This window comes from Lutra lutra, chromosome 3 (genome assembly GCF_902655055.1).
Source record: "Lutra lutra chromosome 3, mLutLut1.2, whole genome shotgun sequence".
Classification (NCBI taxonomy): Eukaryota; Metazoa; Chordata; class Mammalia; order Carnivora; family Mustelidae; genus Lutra; species Lutra lutra.
Genome location: NC_062280.1, coordinates 69,866,880 through 69,883,006, shown reverse-complemented (window position 1 = coordinate 69,883,006; position 16,127 = coordinate 69,866,880). Strand labels below are relative to the sequence as shown.

Below are 16,127 nucleotides of genomic sequence, written 5' to 3'. Positions count from 1 at the left end.
GAGATCATGACTGAGCCGAAGGCAGTGGCTTAACCCACTGAGCCACCCAGGCGCCCAGAGCAGGAATATGATTTAAAGGTGAAAAAAATAATATAATATTACTAACCGCTAAAAAAGAGTGTGTTCATAGTTTTTCAAAATGGTAAGTTGCATATTGGCCCCCACAAAGACTAATGTTGGTCTAATACACAGGCAGCATTCTACAAAAACTTGCTACCTAATAGAATCACTTCTTGGGAAAATCTGTTTGATGTACAGGATTGGCACTCAGTATCTTTCTATGGACTTACAGACCAGATACCTCTTTTTTTTTTAAGAAAGTCAAGTTTCAACAACATCACACATATTGGATGAGGAGACATAAATGGATGAGTGCATGAATTGGATACTTTGACTAATTTGGAGGCTTCCAAGTGCTAGTCATCTTACAAAAGAAAATAATATTTACTATTCATATTTCCACTTTGACTTTCATCCAAACATTTCATGCCACGCAACTAAAACTTCAGCTCTCAGGTTAGACGTGCAGAAACACCGGGATGGCCACCAGAGGGAGCCCAAGTGTTTTTCTGAATAAACCAGCCAGCTCTGAGAGAAAACACAAAGCCTAACGGAAGGGGGGGGTCGGGCAGAAGACCCACCATTACCTGTTTCAGTCACTTAAAATAATTTCTTGTTGAATAACAGAGCTATTTCTGCATTTATATTGCAAATTCCTTTACGAGGCAGTTGTACATTGCAATGCTTTGATACTTTGAGCAGAAGAATTGGTGAAACATATTTAAAAACCTCACATACCCTAAAACTAGAAGGTCCAGGATAGGCGGTCGTGAAAACATCCATGATGCTCTGCTGTGTCCCCCAAACAGGCCAGGCCTCTTCTCCAGCTTATCTTTATTTTCCTGTTCTTAGTCTATCCTGGTCCATCTTTGTAGTCAACTCTGGGTGTGGTTTCCTCGCTTTGTTTGGAACTGGGCTATCAAGTTACAGCACTGAGTGAGCACTTGGTGTGACATGGGAATTTTTCATCCTCCTGGCTGAGCCAAATTATATGGACATTAAAATGAATGACTTTCCATTTGGCATCCTGAAGTCTTCCTAGAACTGAGCATTGGACTAAGTCCTAACAGGATTCAAGAGGACCTCTATAATGCTTCCCCAGAACCCAAGCTCCCCTCGGGGTGCCTGGATGGCTCAGTTGGTTGGGCGTCCCACCTGTGATTTCAGCTTGGGTCATGATTTCAGGGTTGTGAGATGGAGCCCTGCTTGGATCTCTATACTCAGGGTGAAGTTTGCCTGGGATCCTCTCTTCCCCTCTCCCCCTCCCCTATTGCACTCCCTAAATAAATTAATTAATTAATGAATATGTGAACAAATAAAATCTTAAAAAAACAAAGCAAAAACAAACCAGAACCTACTGACAACCTCAGGGATCCCCTATCCAGGTTGGAGAGATGGGGGCTGAGACTACAGACAAGGGTGTGATCTTGTTTAGAACCAAACTCCAGGGAAACTTAATCTGTTTTAGATTTGAGTGCTATGGAGTTTTGGAATTTTCCGCCTGCCTTATCTTATTTGATCTCCCAACAATTCTTTTACTGTGGTAGGTCAGGGATCACCATGTTCTTGATGAGGAAACCAGGTCATGGAGGTAAGGGACGTACTTGTGTCCTGTAGCAGGCTATCATGTGTCAGGGACAGAAACTTACGCACTTTTGGGGACACAGACTAAAACAATGACTAAGTACTAATTCAGTCATACCAATGTTTTCTGAGATAAAAAATTATCACCTTCCTTTTCCCTCATGTTACAAGTAAGTGAAAGGCATCACATTAATTTAGTGACTTAGCACTTGTTTTACCCAGTATTTTCATGGTATGCTTTCCTATGTTATTTTTTCATGTCCAGATGGGATAATTTTATGATGTATGCAAATAAATTAACACAAACAAATTAAATTCCACAAGGTTAGGTCCTCTGCAGAATGCTGCTAGATTTAACATCCTTATTAATGCCTTGAAAATGGACTCAAAAGCATTCTTAATAATTTTGACAATGATACCCAACTGGGTGGGGATGGCTGGCCCTTAGGAGAAGTGGAATAAAATTTAAAATGACCTCAACAAGTGAAAAAGGTATAAAGACAAAATTCAATGGAAAGCCCTTCAGAGAGATCCACTCAAGAGAAGGGTGTATGTGCATGGGGCAGGGGGCAAGGTGGGATGAACAAAAGAGAACCACAGAAATGTGGGAGCACTGACTGGGCAATTAAGCAGAAAGGAGCTGGAGGTCCGAGTGACCAATGGGCTCTAAGGACATTAGCAATCTAGATCTGTCATTTTTAAAAAAGAAGGCATGGTACTGGGAGGTACAAATAGGGGGAAAACGAATTCAAACTAATTCCCCATCTACATATTTTAAAAGATCAAGTTTTAGAGTAAAAAAAAAATACGATGTTTTGTTAGGTTCCCAAAATACCGGAGCTTGGAAGCCGGGTTTTGAGAACCTTGAAAAGGATCCTACAAAGTATAGTTTTTAAAATAATGAAAAGTTTTTTTATTTTAGATCTGATGAAATTAGCCTTGAAAGAGAAAATTCTTGTACTCTGTTCCTTTATTTATGCTATGCTTTTGGCCTGGAATATCCTTTCCCTTTCACCTGGGTAACGTCTCCTTTCCATCAGGAGTGCACACAGGCATTGCTGCTTCTGCGAGGCCTGCTCTGAACCCCTCTCCATCTCCCCAAGGAGAATCCCACAGACTCCCCCAGGTGTTTCCTCAGAGTACATACCAGGTACTTAGCATTGGCTAAGCACTTAGGATAAATCTTTTCATTAGTCCTTCTGGAAGCCCCCTGGGGTAAGACACTATGGTCACTTCCGCTCTGTAGAGGGAACGGGAGGAGTAAGCTTAACTACCGTGTCCACCTTCCCGGGATGAGTAAATGGCAGAGTTGGGACTGTAACTCAGCTGAAGAACTCCGAAGCTCAACTGCTTGTACCACACTCTCCCAACCACGTGTGCCCATGACTTGTCCTTACACGCTTGTGTTCACATGTCTGCCTCTGTCCAGGGGCTCTAACTCCTTGAAGGAAACAACCAATCTTTCTTTATTTTCGTGGCCCCACAAGGGGCTTGGGATCGATCACCACATGTTTGTTAAATTAAAGATTTTCAACCAAACAGATGGCATGTTTCTGTGGGTATTTTTGAGTCATTCTTTGAAGGAAAATAAAAAATAAAGCTAAATTCAAGTGAACAGAGTTTAAACATTTAAAAAAACTGGCAATAAGAATTCTGAACAATGCCAGATCATATTAGCAAAGATGGTTTTATCATTTCATTTTCTGGAAATTTTGAAGAATGAAAACATATATATGCCTACATACATACCTATGTATGTGTTTATATATGTATGTGAATATGTTCATCTCTATCACTTACCTATCTTCAAAGTAATTTTTTTGAAAGGTAAAGAGAATGACCACAGGATATTTTAATATCTATGGACTCAGGGGAGGCTATCTGACACAGAACTGTTATTAGAAAAGAAACCAAATCCTAAATGACACCTAGTCACTCTATTAATTTATCCAACCTGAGAACGCTACAGATTGCTCTCCTAAACAGAAGACATACTTTGCAAATAATTTGGTTCCAATTTCTCAACACAAGAACAATAAAAATTCAGATACATCAAACATAAACGATACCATCTAATTTATTCTCACCGTCAATTGAAATAACATGCCAGCAGCCCAAAGTTACTGGTGATGAGCATAATTGCCTGCAGCACAGGATAAAATATTTCTGGAGACAGCAATCTACTCTCCCATGACTTTGAAATCAGCACTCTCGTACATTACCATTAACATGACATTGTGTTCCTTGCCCCTGCTACCTAGTGGAACTAATTCTCAGCAGCAGGGCCCTGTAGGGAGAGGCCTCATCTCAAGACCGTGTCATTTTTTCAAGAGAGCAGGGGAGAAGCTGTTGGCTAGGGAGACGGGGGAATCTCATTTCTTCTATTATCACTATTTTTAACAATTAAGCACTCCTGCGTTCTCCATGGTATTTCACGGAAGTCAAATTCTGATTACACAGAAGCCTGAGAGGAGGTACGGGCCCCCAGCTGGGTAAAACAAGGAAAAACTCATGCAATCCTAGAAAACCATCAGCATTGCGACAGTGAAAAGTTCTACTCCGTTAAAAAAAAAAAAAAAAAAAAAAAACCTAAAAACTGTAGAGAAACCGAAAGGAGAGCACTGACATAATCAGCAAGTGTAATTCATAATCTCAGGAAAGTAATTCTAAAACATACTAACGAACCAGCACCCCAGGACAGCCCAATATGTGCCATGTCACCCCCCAAACTCACAGTAAACAGGTCTTGGGAACACTGCCGGTAACATTCAGATGCAACAAACACATGGCTTAACTGATACCAGAGGGATGAGGTTTTTAGGCTGTTACCCACATTTACTATTCACAATTTAGATTAAGGGCAACTATGCCTCATCTTAAAAATTCAATCAGGGGCGCCTGGGTTGAGCCGCTGCCTTCGGCTCAGGTCATGATCCCAGGTCCTGGGTTCGAGCCCCGCATAGGGCTTTCTGCTCAGCAGGGAGCCTGCTTCCTCCTCTCTCTCTGCCTGCCTCTCTGCCTACTTGTGATTTCTCTCTGTCAAATAGATAAATAAAATCTTTAAAAAAAAAAATTCAATCACTGTACCACTGCAGGAGCTAGAGAGAGAGAGAGAGAGATGGCACCGTCAGCTTTGTAACAGAGCAGAGGAACAGATGGAACAAAAAAGCAGGAAGAGACTCAGCAAGGGCATTCTGCCCTATAAAATACATAACTCACAAACACAAAAACAAACATTTCTTCAGAGACCGAGAGCTCATGTTGTCCTTGGCACCTTCGACATGAAGTCGCTGGTGTTCTCCAGGAGGTGGGGTGGGGTAAGTGTGGGCTCACCCAGCTGTATGTTCCCATAGGCCAGCTCAAGAAATGACTGTTTACACTCCACGCACCGGGAGGGACCGAGCCAGCAACACTGCCAAATCTAATCTTCACCTGGGCTGTAAGCAGTGTGTCCTTTAAAAGCAAAATGAGAAAGCAACTGACTTCTCTACATTGATTTTGTATCCTGGTGCGTATTGTGGAGGGCACGTATTGCGTGGAGCACTGGATGTGCTACATAAACAATGAATTTTGGAACACTGAAAAGAAATAAAATTCAAAAACAAAACAAAACAACAAAAAAAGCAAAATGAGCAGGCTTAGGATTTTTCTGTCCTTCCCATTTGGTTGGTTTGCCCTTGTCTATTGAGGTTCTCGGGTTCCCCTCGGGTTCTGTAACCCCGCGGCCGGTTACAGACGCACTGGAAGAGCACTCCTAGCTAACAATTCTTGAGCTGGAGAAGACGGGATCAGCCGCGGGGTGTAAACCTGTGAACTCCGGCCAAGATGTCTTGATAAGCTCTGGATGTGTTATCAATCATGTTTTAAAAGCAGGATTTTAAGAACTGTTTCCCAGAAACTGTTGGTTTGAATTCAGTAGGTGTTCTAAAGCTGGAGTTAAAAGGTTTTACAGGGTTTTTATGGGTTTCACTAAGTTTTTTTTATTTTGTTTGTTTGAGGATGCAAAATTTCCGTTTCCTTTATCTGGCCCAGAATCATAGCCAGTGCATAATTATAAAAGAAGATATTGTTATTTAATAGGTGGGAAATGTTTTAATTTGTTTTCTTTAACCTTAAAAAAGAGCAGCAATAAATGTTGCTATATTCCCTAGAAGTGCCTAATGTTCCTAACATTTTGACACTAATAGTTACTCTCTTCTTATTCTCCTATTGTCCTTTCCTTAATGAGAACTTTCCAGCTGTGTAAATTATTTCCTCCCCATCTGCCATTTAAAGTCTGTGTCTTTATAATAATTTCTAAAAATTCTTCTTTATATAAATGACCAAAGATTTTTAAAAGGTTTGACAAACTGCTGATTTAAGTCATCTTAAAATAAGACTTACCAAATGGTTTTACAAGACTCCCAAGCTTGCTCATTACTAATTGGTAGCACCCAGTTCTTCCAGTGCTTAGGAAACCTTAGAGCTCTGAATTGATTATAAGTTTTTTACTCAAATTCCAGATAGTTAACATGCAGTGTAATGTTAGTTTCAGGAGTACAATATAGGGATTCAACACTTCCATACAATATCTGGTGCTCATCACAGCCAGTGCCCTCCTCAGTCCCCATTACCTCTTTGACCCATCCTTGCACTCACCTCCCCTCTGGAACTCATCAGTTTTTCTTTAGAAGTTGAGTCTGTTTTTTGGTCTCTCTCTCTCTTTTTCCCTTTATTTCTTTTGTTTTTTAAATTCTACATACGAGTGAAATCACATTTGTCTTTCTCTGACTGATTTGTTTTAGTTATTATACTCTTTAGCTCCAACCATGTTGCAAACAGCAAGATTTCATTCCCTTTTACAGCTGAGTAATATTCCAGCTCATGTGTACGTGTGTGTGTGTGTGTGTGTGTGTGTATACACACACCATATCTTCTTTATGCATTCATCAGTCCATGGACACTTGGGCTTTTTCCATAACTGAATTGCTGGATCGACTAGTGTTTTAGGATGGGAAAGTACTCTTCCACACTTAGTAGGAACCTCACTAATCACACTGTCAGTGCTATAACTGCCTTAAAAAAATGGGGACTTTAAATGATCCTTTTGGAAACCAGATGTTTATAAATATGGAAATGGGATTATTTTGTAATATCTTCCTGAGCCTATTTTCTGGCTCCTTCTACATTGAGGAAGAAAAGGATAAACTTCTAAAACTACGTAACTCCATAGCAATCGTCTGTCAAAAGGATGAAGCACAATAGGAACAAAATCTACAGAATTATCAGAAAATCATAGACTAGCTCATTTTGCCAAAGGGCCACTGTAACATTCAACTATGAAGCTTTCTTGTAATTGTGATTTTTAGCTTCCGTGTTAAACATGGTCATCTGATAGGGCATATACAGAAGATGGAAAAAACACAACTGGAACAGACCAAAGAGAATAATTTTTTTGTACAACCAACAGCCCCAAACACTCATAATGTTATCAAAATAGTCTACTTACTTTATTGGCACAATGGTCATTTTTCTAATATTTTACCCATTAGTTTATAGGTTCCAGTATCCTGTGTCATATCAAGTTAAATGATGTCTCTATCAATTACAGTAAGTAGTAAACAAAATAATGTAGCAAGTTAACTGCCAGCCCATTTGTTTCTACACAAGTGCAATTTATGACAAGAAAGAAACTTCCTTTTTTGTAAGGTGAGGCTGCATCTGGAAATAAAACAGAGCTGGCAAGGCAGTTAAACCCCACTTACTGATGCCTGCATATTTGGTTAAAAGTTAAACATGGTGATTAACGAAATCAAGCATAGGAGCTGGAGAGGAGAATATATTCTCTCCACAAAGAAGCTGTTTGGACACTAAAACAGTAGTCTAAGTGCTTTTATTTCAGTCCACAAGCATATTATTGCTATTTAGAAACATAAAGGGAATATAAGATTGCCCAGCGTGTAGTTAAAGAAGGTAAAGGATAAAAGAAATCATTATAACACAACTTGTCTCTTATAAAGGAAAAATTCCAATTAACACCCACTTTAAGGCTCTTAGGCTTCTTTTTATCTTTCTAGAGCTTCAACTCTATTCTCGAATGTCTTTCATCTCATTTGCTTTACTTTGACTGATGGCATTGGAGAGCTTTCTTAATAGCTCATGGTGATATTACATCCATGCTATTTGCGGAGAGAGAAAGAGGGTGCTTTTCTGTTTGCTAAAGAATCTGACATAGAATGAATGGCCCAAACAAATACAAATGAACATATACTATGAATAATATAGGGGAGACATCCTGGCCTGCCTCCTAAATCTCACAGGGCAACATGCTAACAACTCAATATATCTAACTTTCCGCAAATTTCAAATTCCTATTTTGTTACAAAGTGAGCCTCAGGATGACAGCTGGTAGGCCTCTGCTCAGAACATTGTGCCTGTTGTCCCTCTGTGGGGAGGTCTAATCTAAAGGTCACGAGGGACCTAAGAGAGACAGAGCTTCCTTTTGAAGCCTAGAACATTTTAGACCTCCTAGGGCTTGGCCATTCTGTGTGTGCCTTCCACATCGTTGATGGTTCCTTGATGAGGAAGCACCAGGCTCTTTTATCCTCTTTCCTTGGCTAGTGATCCGTGTATTATTTGTTTTGGAGTGCTTTGGGACACCCGTATCCAAAATCATGGCAGGATGAGTCTGTTACCATAGACTTTAAGCTTTGGCTTTCTTTGAACCTGATTATCTAGAGCTTTGTTTAACATATAGAGATTTTTTTTAATGGCAAAAGATCAATGGAATGGTTCATTGAAGAAAGGTATTTCGAGGAAAACCATAAACGAGAGAAGGATAGTTACTTCATAAAAGGGAAGGACATTTTTCAGACGAGGAAAGATCTCGAGAAAATGATACAAATCTTGACAAGATAATAATTACAGTAATAGTCTTAACATTTACGAGCTCTGTTGAACTAGTCTCTATGCTTTCCACAGATTATCCCATTCAATATTCATAATGGCCACTTAGGTGGTCACGACTAATATCCACAATTAAAGATGAGGCAAGGATGTTTCAAGGAGCCAAGTCGCTTGTGAGGTCCCACAGCCTAGAACTGAAATCCTCTGCCGAACCAAGTCAAGTGAAATTTTAGTATGACATTCATAGTGACATTGATGGGTCTGGAACCCAAATTTGTGGTGGTACCACAGTGGGCCAAAATCTCAGTAGGCCCTTGAAGCCAACATTATGGAAAGGAGGCCCTAGAAAAGGAAAACTAGAGTTTGATCTCTGAAAAGGGATACAGAAATAATCTGAATTGAATGAAGACAGTATCTCTGTCCACAGACACAGGACCAAAAGCAGGAAAAGGAAAGCAGAACATTCTGTAATGATTCTGTAATGTTGCCACTTGGGTACAGCAATAGAGGAACATAATGAAAGGGGACGCATCTGAGAGCCACCAAGCACCGCTTCAAATCAATCACCATATACTCGTCCACCATTAACCCTTCCAGGTTGTTGAATAAATTAAGATTCCAGTTAATATATAATTCATATTCTTATTTGCATGCAAAGCCAATGCCACTACACCACTACCATCCTTGGAATCTGCACTCGGTACTGGTTCTTGGTGAAAAGTTTGTCCTACACCTACTCTCTTACCTGACTGCCCTTAACAATTAGAGCAATTACTTATTTTAGCTTCCATAGAGAAATATTTCATGCAGCTTGGATACATTATCAAATCAACGGACCCCGTATTTTATATTTAGTATTCCCACTGAGGAAAAACAATGAATTTTTTGTATGTTATTAAAGCAATGATTTGCTCACTTGCTTGTTTACATCATGGGAAAAAGAAAAACCCTTAGTATTTGTACTCTTTGCCCCTAGAATAACCTTTCTGCAGACTAGTTAACATCAAGGACATGTGACGACCATGTCAGAGCAATTGACCTTCTCCCCCCTCATATTTCAATGGGACTCACCAAGATGCCAGAATAAGATTAGACAAATATTTATTGCTCTGTTGAATGTGAATGCAGAGCTCTCTTTACTGGTAGGGTTACCACGATTATTATTATTATTATTATTTTTTACCTTAGGACAGTTTTTAGAGGCTAGGCAGAGAGAGTGCTACTCACGTTCTCCTTGTCAGGAATCCCTAGAAGAAGAAAAATAGAGAGAAAGAGCATGAATTTTAAGATTAATCTGTAAAATGGAACTGAAATCCTTTGCTGAATCAAACAAAGTAAAATTCAGGTGTTTCTTATTTGTGTTTCCATCAAAACTAACATAATGCTGCTTAGAAAAATAGCAGCACCCACCAAAATCTGTACATAAGTAAATGAATGAATCAGGAACAGGGCTGTGTGCCAGAAAACAAAATCTCATGCTTATTTTATTTTTCTATCATATGCTTTACTTTGCCAGAGGTAAAAATCCATCTCTGATTCATTTACACCATGCAAACGACTAATTCCTCTATGCTGGGCACAGAACACTCAGAATTGGGGACAGACATGTCAACTCTTAAGTGGCACATGCCGTATTTTTTATATTTCAGACCACCTCACTATGCTCCAGTCTGTGAATCTAGCTTTAAGCCCTACATAAAAACCACCAGAACACAACTTCCATTTGGGGCAAAGCAAATTCCTGCTGCCTCTGAAGTCAGGTCTGAGCCTGGCTGTGTCTGTTTCCAGGGGTGTCCCAGTTTTCCCAGTGAGAAAGTTCACCATTCATCCATTTATGCATTTGTTCATTCATTTATGAACATTCTGTGAGCTACAGGCAGGCCCTGGTCCGTTGTACTTCCTTTGGGGCTGTTGACTCTGACGGACGTGATCAGGGTGGCCACACAGGAAGGCCCACAGCCCCAGCAGAGCTTAATGCCTCCAGTGCAGTGCAGTTTCTACTGAGAAACGGAACCACAGCCGGTTTGTCTGTGTGGCTCACCCTCAGGGCAGTTTGAAGTGGTTTGTGACATAAAAATAAAGTAGCTCCAAATTCTGAGTAAACAGCACATTCTGTGTTTAATAATGGGGTACACAAGATGTATACTACTGGCTTTAGAAGAATTGAATGCCCATTTTAATAGGTAGTAGTATAATACATAGAAAGGGTAAGAATGGAAGAGACTATCTGAAAACATTCCCTAGTTAAAGTCTGACTCCCACACTGGGATAGTCCCAGGACATAAAAATCCTAGGCAGGAAGCAGGGTGACAGACAGAATATTAATGGGCATGTTTGCCATCATTTCCCAAATCTGTTAGAAGCAGTAAGGGTGGCCTAATATCAGCACTCTGAAAGTTTGAGTCCCAGCCATCCATCCATTATTTGATCTATTTGGTCAACAACCATTTGAAAAGATCAGAGTTGATTGTATGAGGAGATACAGAGTGTAACAGAAGCTTCCTTTCTAGGAGTTTCGATAAGATAAATACATAGCACAAATCATCATATCTGAGTGGCTGGAGATTAGGATATTTGTAGAGAAATAACACTGAAAAGATGATTTGGGGATATGCAGGAACTTGAATGTTGGGGTAAGGCATTAGCAGTCTTGGAATTTCACCTTTTATGGCAGGCAACGGGCAATCGTTAAGATGTTTCAAGCCACAGAGTGATAGGACCAGGAAAAAGCTGGGGAGGGGTCTGTTCAAAATGAAAAGACATTTAAAACATAAAAATCAGATGCAAGAGCATGGTCCTCAAGGTCCAGTTTGAGCAAAGACACTCAGTGGGGAAAATCGGAGTATGGACTCAGTAGATGATGTGATTAAGGAAAGTCAGACCAGTTATATAAGGTGTGATAATGGTGTTAGGGTTGTGCATGGAAAAGTCTTTATTTTCAAAACTATCTGCTGAAGTATTTGGGGTGAAATGTGTGTATGTGAGTAGAAGAAGGAAATAAGGCAAATATAAAAATTAAAATATTAGTGCATATTGTTATTAAATAAACAAATCAGATTTAAGTATTAAAATACTAATGGTAATTAAAGTGATGAAGACATGGATGTTAACTCTGTCATTCTGTATGTTTGAAATTTTTCACAATACAAAGTAAATTTAAAAAGTTCTGTGTAAGTCAGGTATAAGTCAGGTGTAGGATAGACCAAGGGTGAAATACTGAAGGCTCGGAGCCAGCTGAGTCATTCTTGCCCTCAGGTCAGGAGTGATGAGGCCTTTGGCCAAGTGGCTGCAGAGGAAAGGAAAAACATGAACCCTGCAAAGGAAGGAACAAAGGACCAGATGGGTGTTTAGCCTCAGTGCATGGAGGTGACAGAAGGAAGGACTCTAAAATGGTTAAGGTTTAGGGACGCTTGGGTGGCTCAGTTGGTTAAACATCTGCCTTTGGCTTAGTTCATGATCCTGGGGTCCTGGAATCAAGCCCCACATCAGGCTCCCTGCTCAGCGGGGAGCCTGCTTCTTCCTCTCTCCTGACACTCCCCCTGCTTTTGCTCTCTCACTCCCTCTCTCTTTCTCTCTGACAGATAAAGAAATAAAATCTTTAAAAAAACATAAAATGATTGAGGTTTAGAGGCTGGTATGGGAGAAGAACAGTACAGGTAGGAATGGAAATGTGGCTTTCAGGAGGAGGGATGGGCTTTGTGGGAATAAGGATGTGTTCTGTTGCTGACACTGTGAGTTTAAGAGACCAGCAGAATATCCAGGTAGAAAGAGAGCCAGCAGTCTTCTGGAAAGCTTGGCCACCATGGGAAGAATCAAACAGAGGTATTGGTTCAGGAAGTTTGTATCCACTGTAAGAAAGGATGGTCATGGGGAAAGTATAAGAGCCCAAGACTGGACTCGTGGATAATACCTAAACTGACAGGAAGAGGTACTTGTGGAAGAGACCAAACACATGTGGCCAGAGAGATACCAGAAAACCAGGATAAGGCTGTGGGGCGGAGCCTGGGAACTCAGGAAGAATGGAGCCTGCACATGGAAAGTCATACTCAAATTCAGAGAGATGGGGAATGGTAATGATGGAGCCTGGCACTGGTTGGTCACTGGAGTCTTTAGATGGTTTGAGTCAAGAGGTATAGGGCAGAAGCCAGAGTTGGAGGGGTTAAGAGTGACCAGTGGTGAGGAAATAATAGCTAACACCACCGGGGTGCTCACTCCTTGCCTGGCACCCTCTAAACACTTGACATGCTTGGCTTCCTTCAATCCTCACAACAATCTTGTGATGAAACCGAGGCACAGAGAAGTCAAGTGTCTTGCCTGAGGTCACACAGATAGAAGACAACACAGCTGGGTTTTCAAGTCAAGGACTCTTCATGAGCTGGTCATCCTTATATCAACCAGGAAAGAAAAATCAAGAACACGGGAGGGAAGGAAAGGAAAGGAAAGGAAAGGAAAGGAGAGGAGAGGAGAGGAGAGGAGAGGAGAGGAGAGGAGAGGAGAGGAGAGGAGGAGAGGAGAGGAGAGGAAAGGAAAGGGAGACCTGTCTTCCTCCCGCCCCCCACGCCACCCCAAGGACAGAAGAGAAACAGAGAGAGAGAGGCCAGAGGCTACACAGAAGCTATAACTTAGAGGGAGGGGAACGTGAGGAAGCTCACTTATGATCTTGTAGAGAGGAGGGGTCACCTCAGAGTGACAAGTCTGGCAGTGAGTGGGAACTAGGGGAACTAGCGAGAAGATCTGAAGGGGGACTCTTGCTCAGAAGAGTCCTGGTGTGGAGGCACTGCCTGGTTTGCTCATTGCAGTGTCTAGCTGCTCCAAAAACCTCAGCACTGGGTACCCTGCTACACATATATGTCCAAGAGCGCAAAACAGGGACTCGGCAACAAGCAAGTCTCAGGGCCAGTCAGGAGCGCTAAACAGACGTTCTCAACACACGTGAACAGATAGACTCAGGACACAGGATTTCTTTGACTCTAGTGGGCAGCCATGAGAAAGGGGTATCACAGAGGAAAACTTCCTGTCTTTTATGATCAGTGAGAGACTGGTCACATAAAAGGCCTGGAGTGAGAGGAGGCCATGATGTGTGAAGAATCAATAACGGCTCGCCCTGCTTCTCTCCTTGACCAAGAGCATCCAAATAGCAAGAGGTTGAGCTTTCAGGTGTCTGGATGTGACTGAGACAAATACATTTCATAAATCCCATTTTAAAAAGAGTACAGAAACACTAGATTTCAGCATAAAACAAAGAAATTCTGAGAAAGCATTTTAAGTATGAAGTTCCAACTGGTATCAGAGCATCCTTCCCTCAATCAGCGAGGACCACAAAATAATACCATGTGAACAATTTTTTAAAAATAACTCAAGTGTGGGCTGGCAGGTCTGTTTATCCACAGAAGAGTCTGGAGACTTACTCTGTCAAGCTGGTGTAGGGCATAATTTTTGTCACACGAAAACACATACCGCACGACAAATTTTTAGATACAAAATGTTCACATTTTTCACTTACTGTCATTGTTAGAGCCCGTTTCCATAACACCATAAGGAGGAGCCAGAAGTCCTGCCATGTACTGTCGATATTTCTGAAAGACAAGATTGTAAACTCAGCACACAGAGATTTACTCACTTGGAGCACTCATTTATTCACACGCTAAAAAGCCAAAACACTGGGTGTCAGGAAGCCTCTGACTCTAGTATTTGCAAAGCCATCAAATGTGGTCTGTGCTCTGAAATAAAGACGCTATGTTATAGGGGGTCTTGGTGGATAAGACTGGAAGGGCCCCCTGCCCCAGCCCAGGGAGCGGGTAATACGCCAGCCAGTTCATTTAGGTACTCGTGACTGACGAACCCGATTGCGTGGGATTTTTTCCCCTCCCTTTACCTCTTGCCCTGCTTTTCACTCTGGCAATCACATGCTCAGGTTTTTGTGGAAGGCAGAGACACTTGGTTTTTATAGATGCAGATACAAATAATTGTGCTGCCTTCTTAATAGGTGAATGGTACTGAATCAGCTTTCTTTCAGAGGAAAAAGAAATGCATCTCTGGAAGATGTCTGTTTTGAAAGAAGCTGATTCGCTTCCATTTAACTAGTTCCTTTTACACTTACACCTGCCCGTTATGTGACCTCTAAAGAACTTTTGGTCTGTTGACAAATAGAATGGTTTGACTTCATTTAGAACTATTTGGATTCCTCTGAATTGTATCCGCCTGATTTTTGGTTCAGGCCTGCTTTAAAACCTGGGGCTCAGCGATCTCTAGTGGCCCCCAAAGTCTGTGCTGTGTTGAACGGATGAGGCTTGGGGGGCATAAAGCCATCTAGAGCTTCCAGCGAGAGAGGGGTGACATTTACGAAGAATGCAAAATGGATATTAGACATCCTGTCTCCTCAGGTAATAAACTCAGCCTCCTCCCCTCTTAGAATGAAAGCCAGGCAATTTTATTTATTGCATGGTGTCATGTATATTTATGGTATCTAATTATGATGACACATAAGTGTTAAATGGCATCAAAAGAATCAACACTCTGAAATGTGCTTGCGGGTTACACAGGCGTCAGCAGAAATGCCTCATCTGTAGCAATGGGCAGCTGGTGACATGCAGTGTTTGAGCAAACATCTGGCCCATTTGGTAGATTTGAATGGTGTTTGTAATGTAACATTGATGGTTTCTCAAAAGAGTTTTCTTCTAGTGAAGATGGGACTAGCTTTTTTTTTCCCCTTTCTAGTCCTTTTTTCTTCCATTCTGAGGCAACTATACTAACACCTGCATGCAAACATTAAAATTCATGATTTTCCCCGCCTCTGAGTTAACTAATCACTCAAACATACCCACAGGACTAATCTATCACCCTGAATTCCTGACATTTCCTTTGATAGCTTCCTAGTTATGACTCTCTTCTTTCTATGACAACATCTCTCTTCTTCCTCACGAGAGAGCACTGATTAAGCCTATTACTGGGCATGATGTCATGCTGGACTCTGAACAAAGCAGGCTCGTGAAAGCAGATGGGGATTGGGATGTGTTCTGAGAAGGTTTCTTGACCCCCCTACAGCCTTTTGAGCTCTTACTATTAGCAACTCCTTATACCAGGCTCTTAAAAGAAATAACCTATGTTAAATTAAAGAAGCAATTTTGGTTTGCTGGGAAATGTTTCGGATGGGGTGAGTGTCCTTTGTCTCAGGAACCCCAATGCCAGTCACCATGACCTCCACAGAAGCACCTCCCTGACCTTTAAATGAATGGGCCTTTGCCTTTCTTTAGCTCTGTAGCAATTGGTCCGTTGCTCATCCATGGAGCGCTGCATCAGGGCTGCTGTTCTGGGAACAGAAAATAGAGCAACCCTTGGGCAAGCAGAAGGTGGGCCAGATTTTAGAACAGGTATATACTGAACACCTACTATGTGCAGGCAATGTCCTAGGCACTGGGCTCGTTGCTGAGAACAAGCAGACAGGCCCTTTGCACTTATGAACTATTTCTGCAGCGGAGAGTACCAAGGTTTGCACATAATAGGAACTTGATACTTACCTGTTGAATTTTACAATTTTTATGGAGAAGGTTAAACATGTATAAAAACAGAATAAGGCCTACCTCATGTCCAGCCTCAAA

The 16,127-nt window shown here is 41.3% G+C and overlaps 1 protein-coding gene across 7 annotated transcripts in view; it reads right to left on the bottom strand.

Annotated features, from left to right (window-relative positions):
• Positions 1–16,127, bottom strand: part of RAPGEF4 (Rap guanine nucleotide exchange factor 4) — a 291,866-nt gene that overhangs the window by 108,248 nt on the left and 167,491 nt on the right. For 6 of the 7 annotated variants that reach the window (XM_047722178.1, XM_047722177.1, XM_047722176.1 and 3 more), the window contains 2 exons: positions 14,033–14,105; positions 9,757–9,776 (listed from right to left, as the gene is read on the bottom strand). In XM_047722178.1, coding sequence (XP_047578134.1) covers positions 9,757–9,776; positions 14,033–14,105 — 93 coding nt within the window. Of the gene's footprint in view, positions 1–798; positions 894–9,756; positions 9,777–14,032; positions 14,106–16,127 lie in introns of those variants that run through there. The other variant, XM_047722183.1, reaches the window with a different exon arrangement.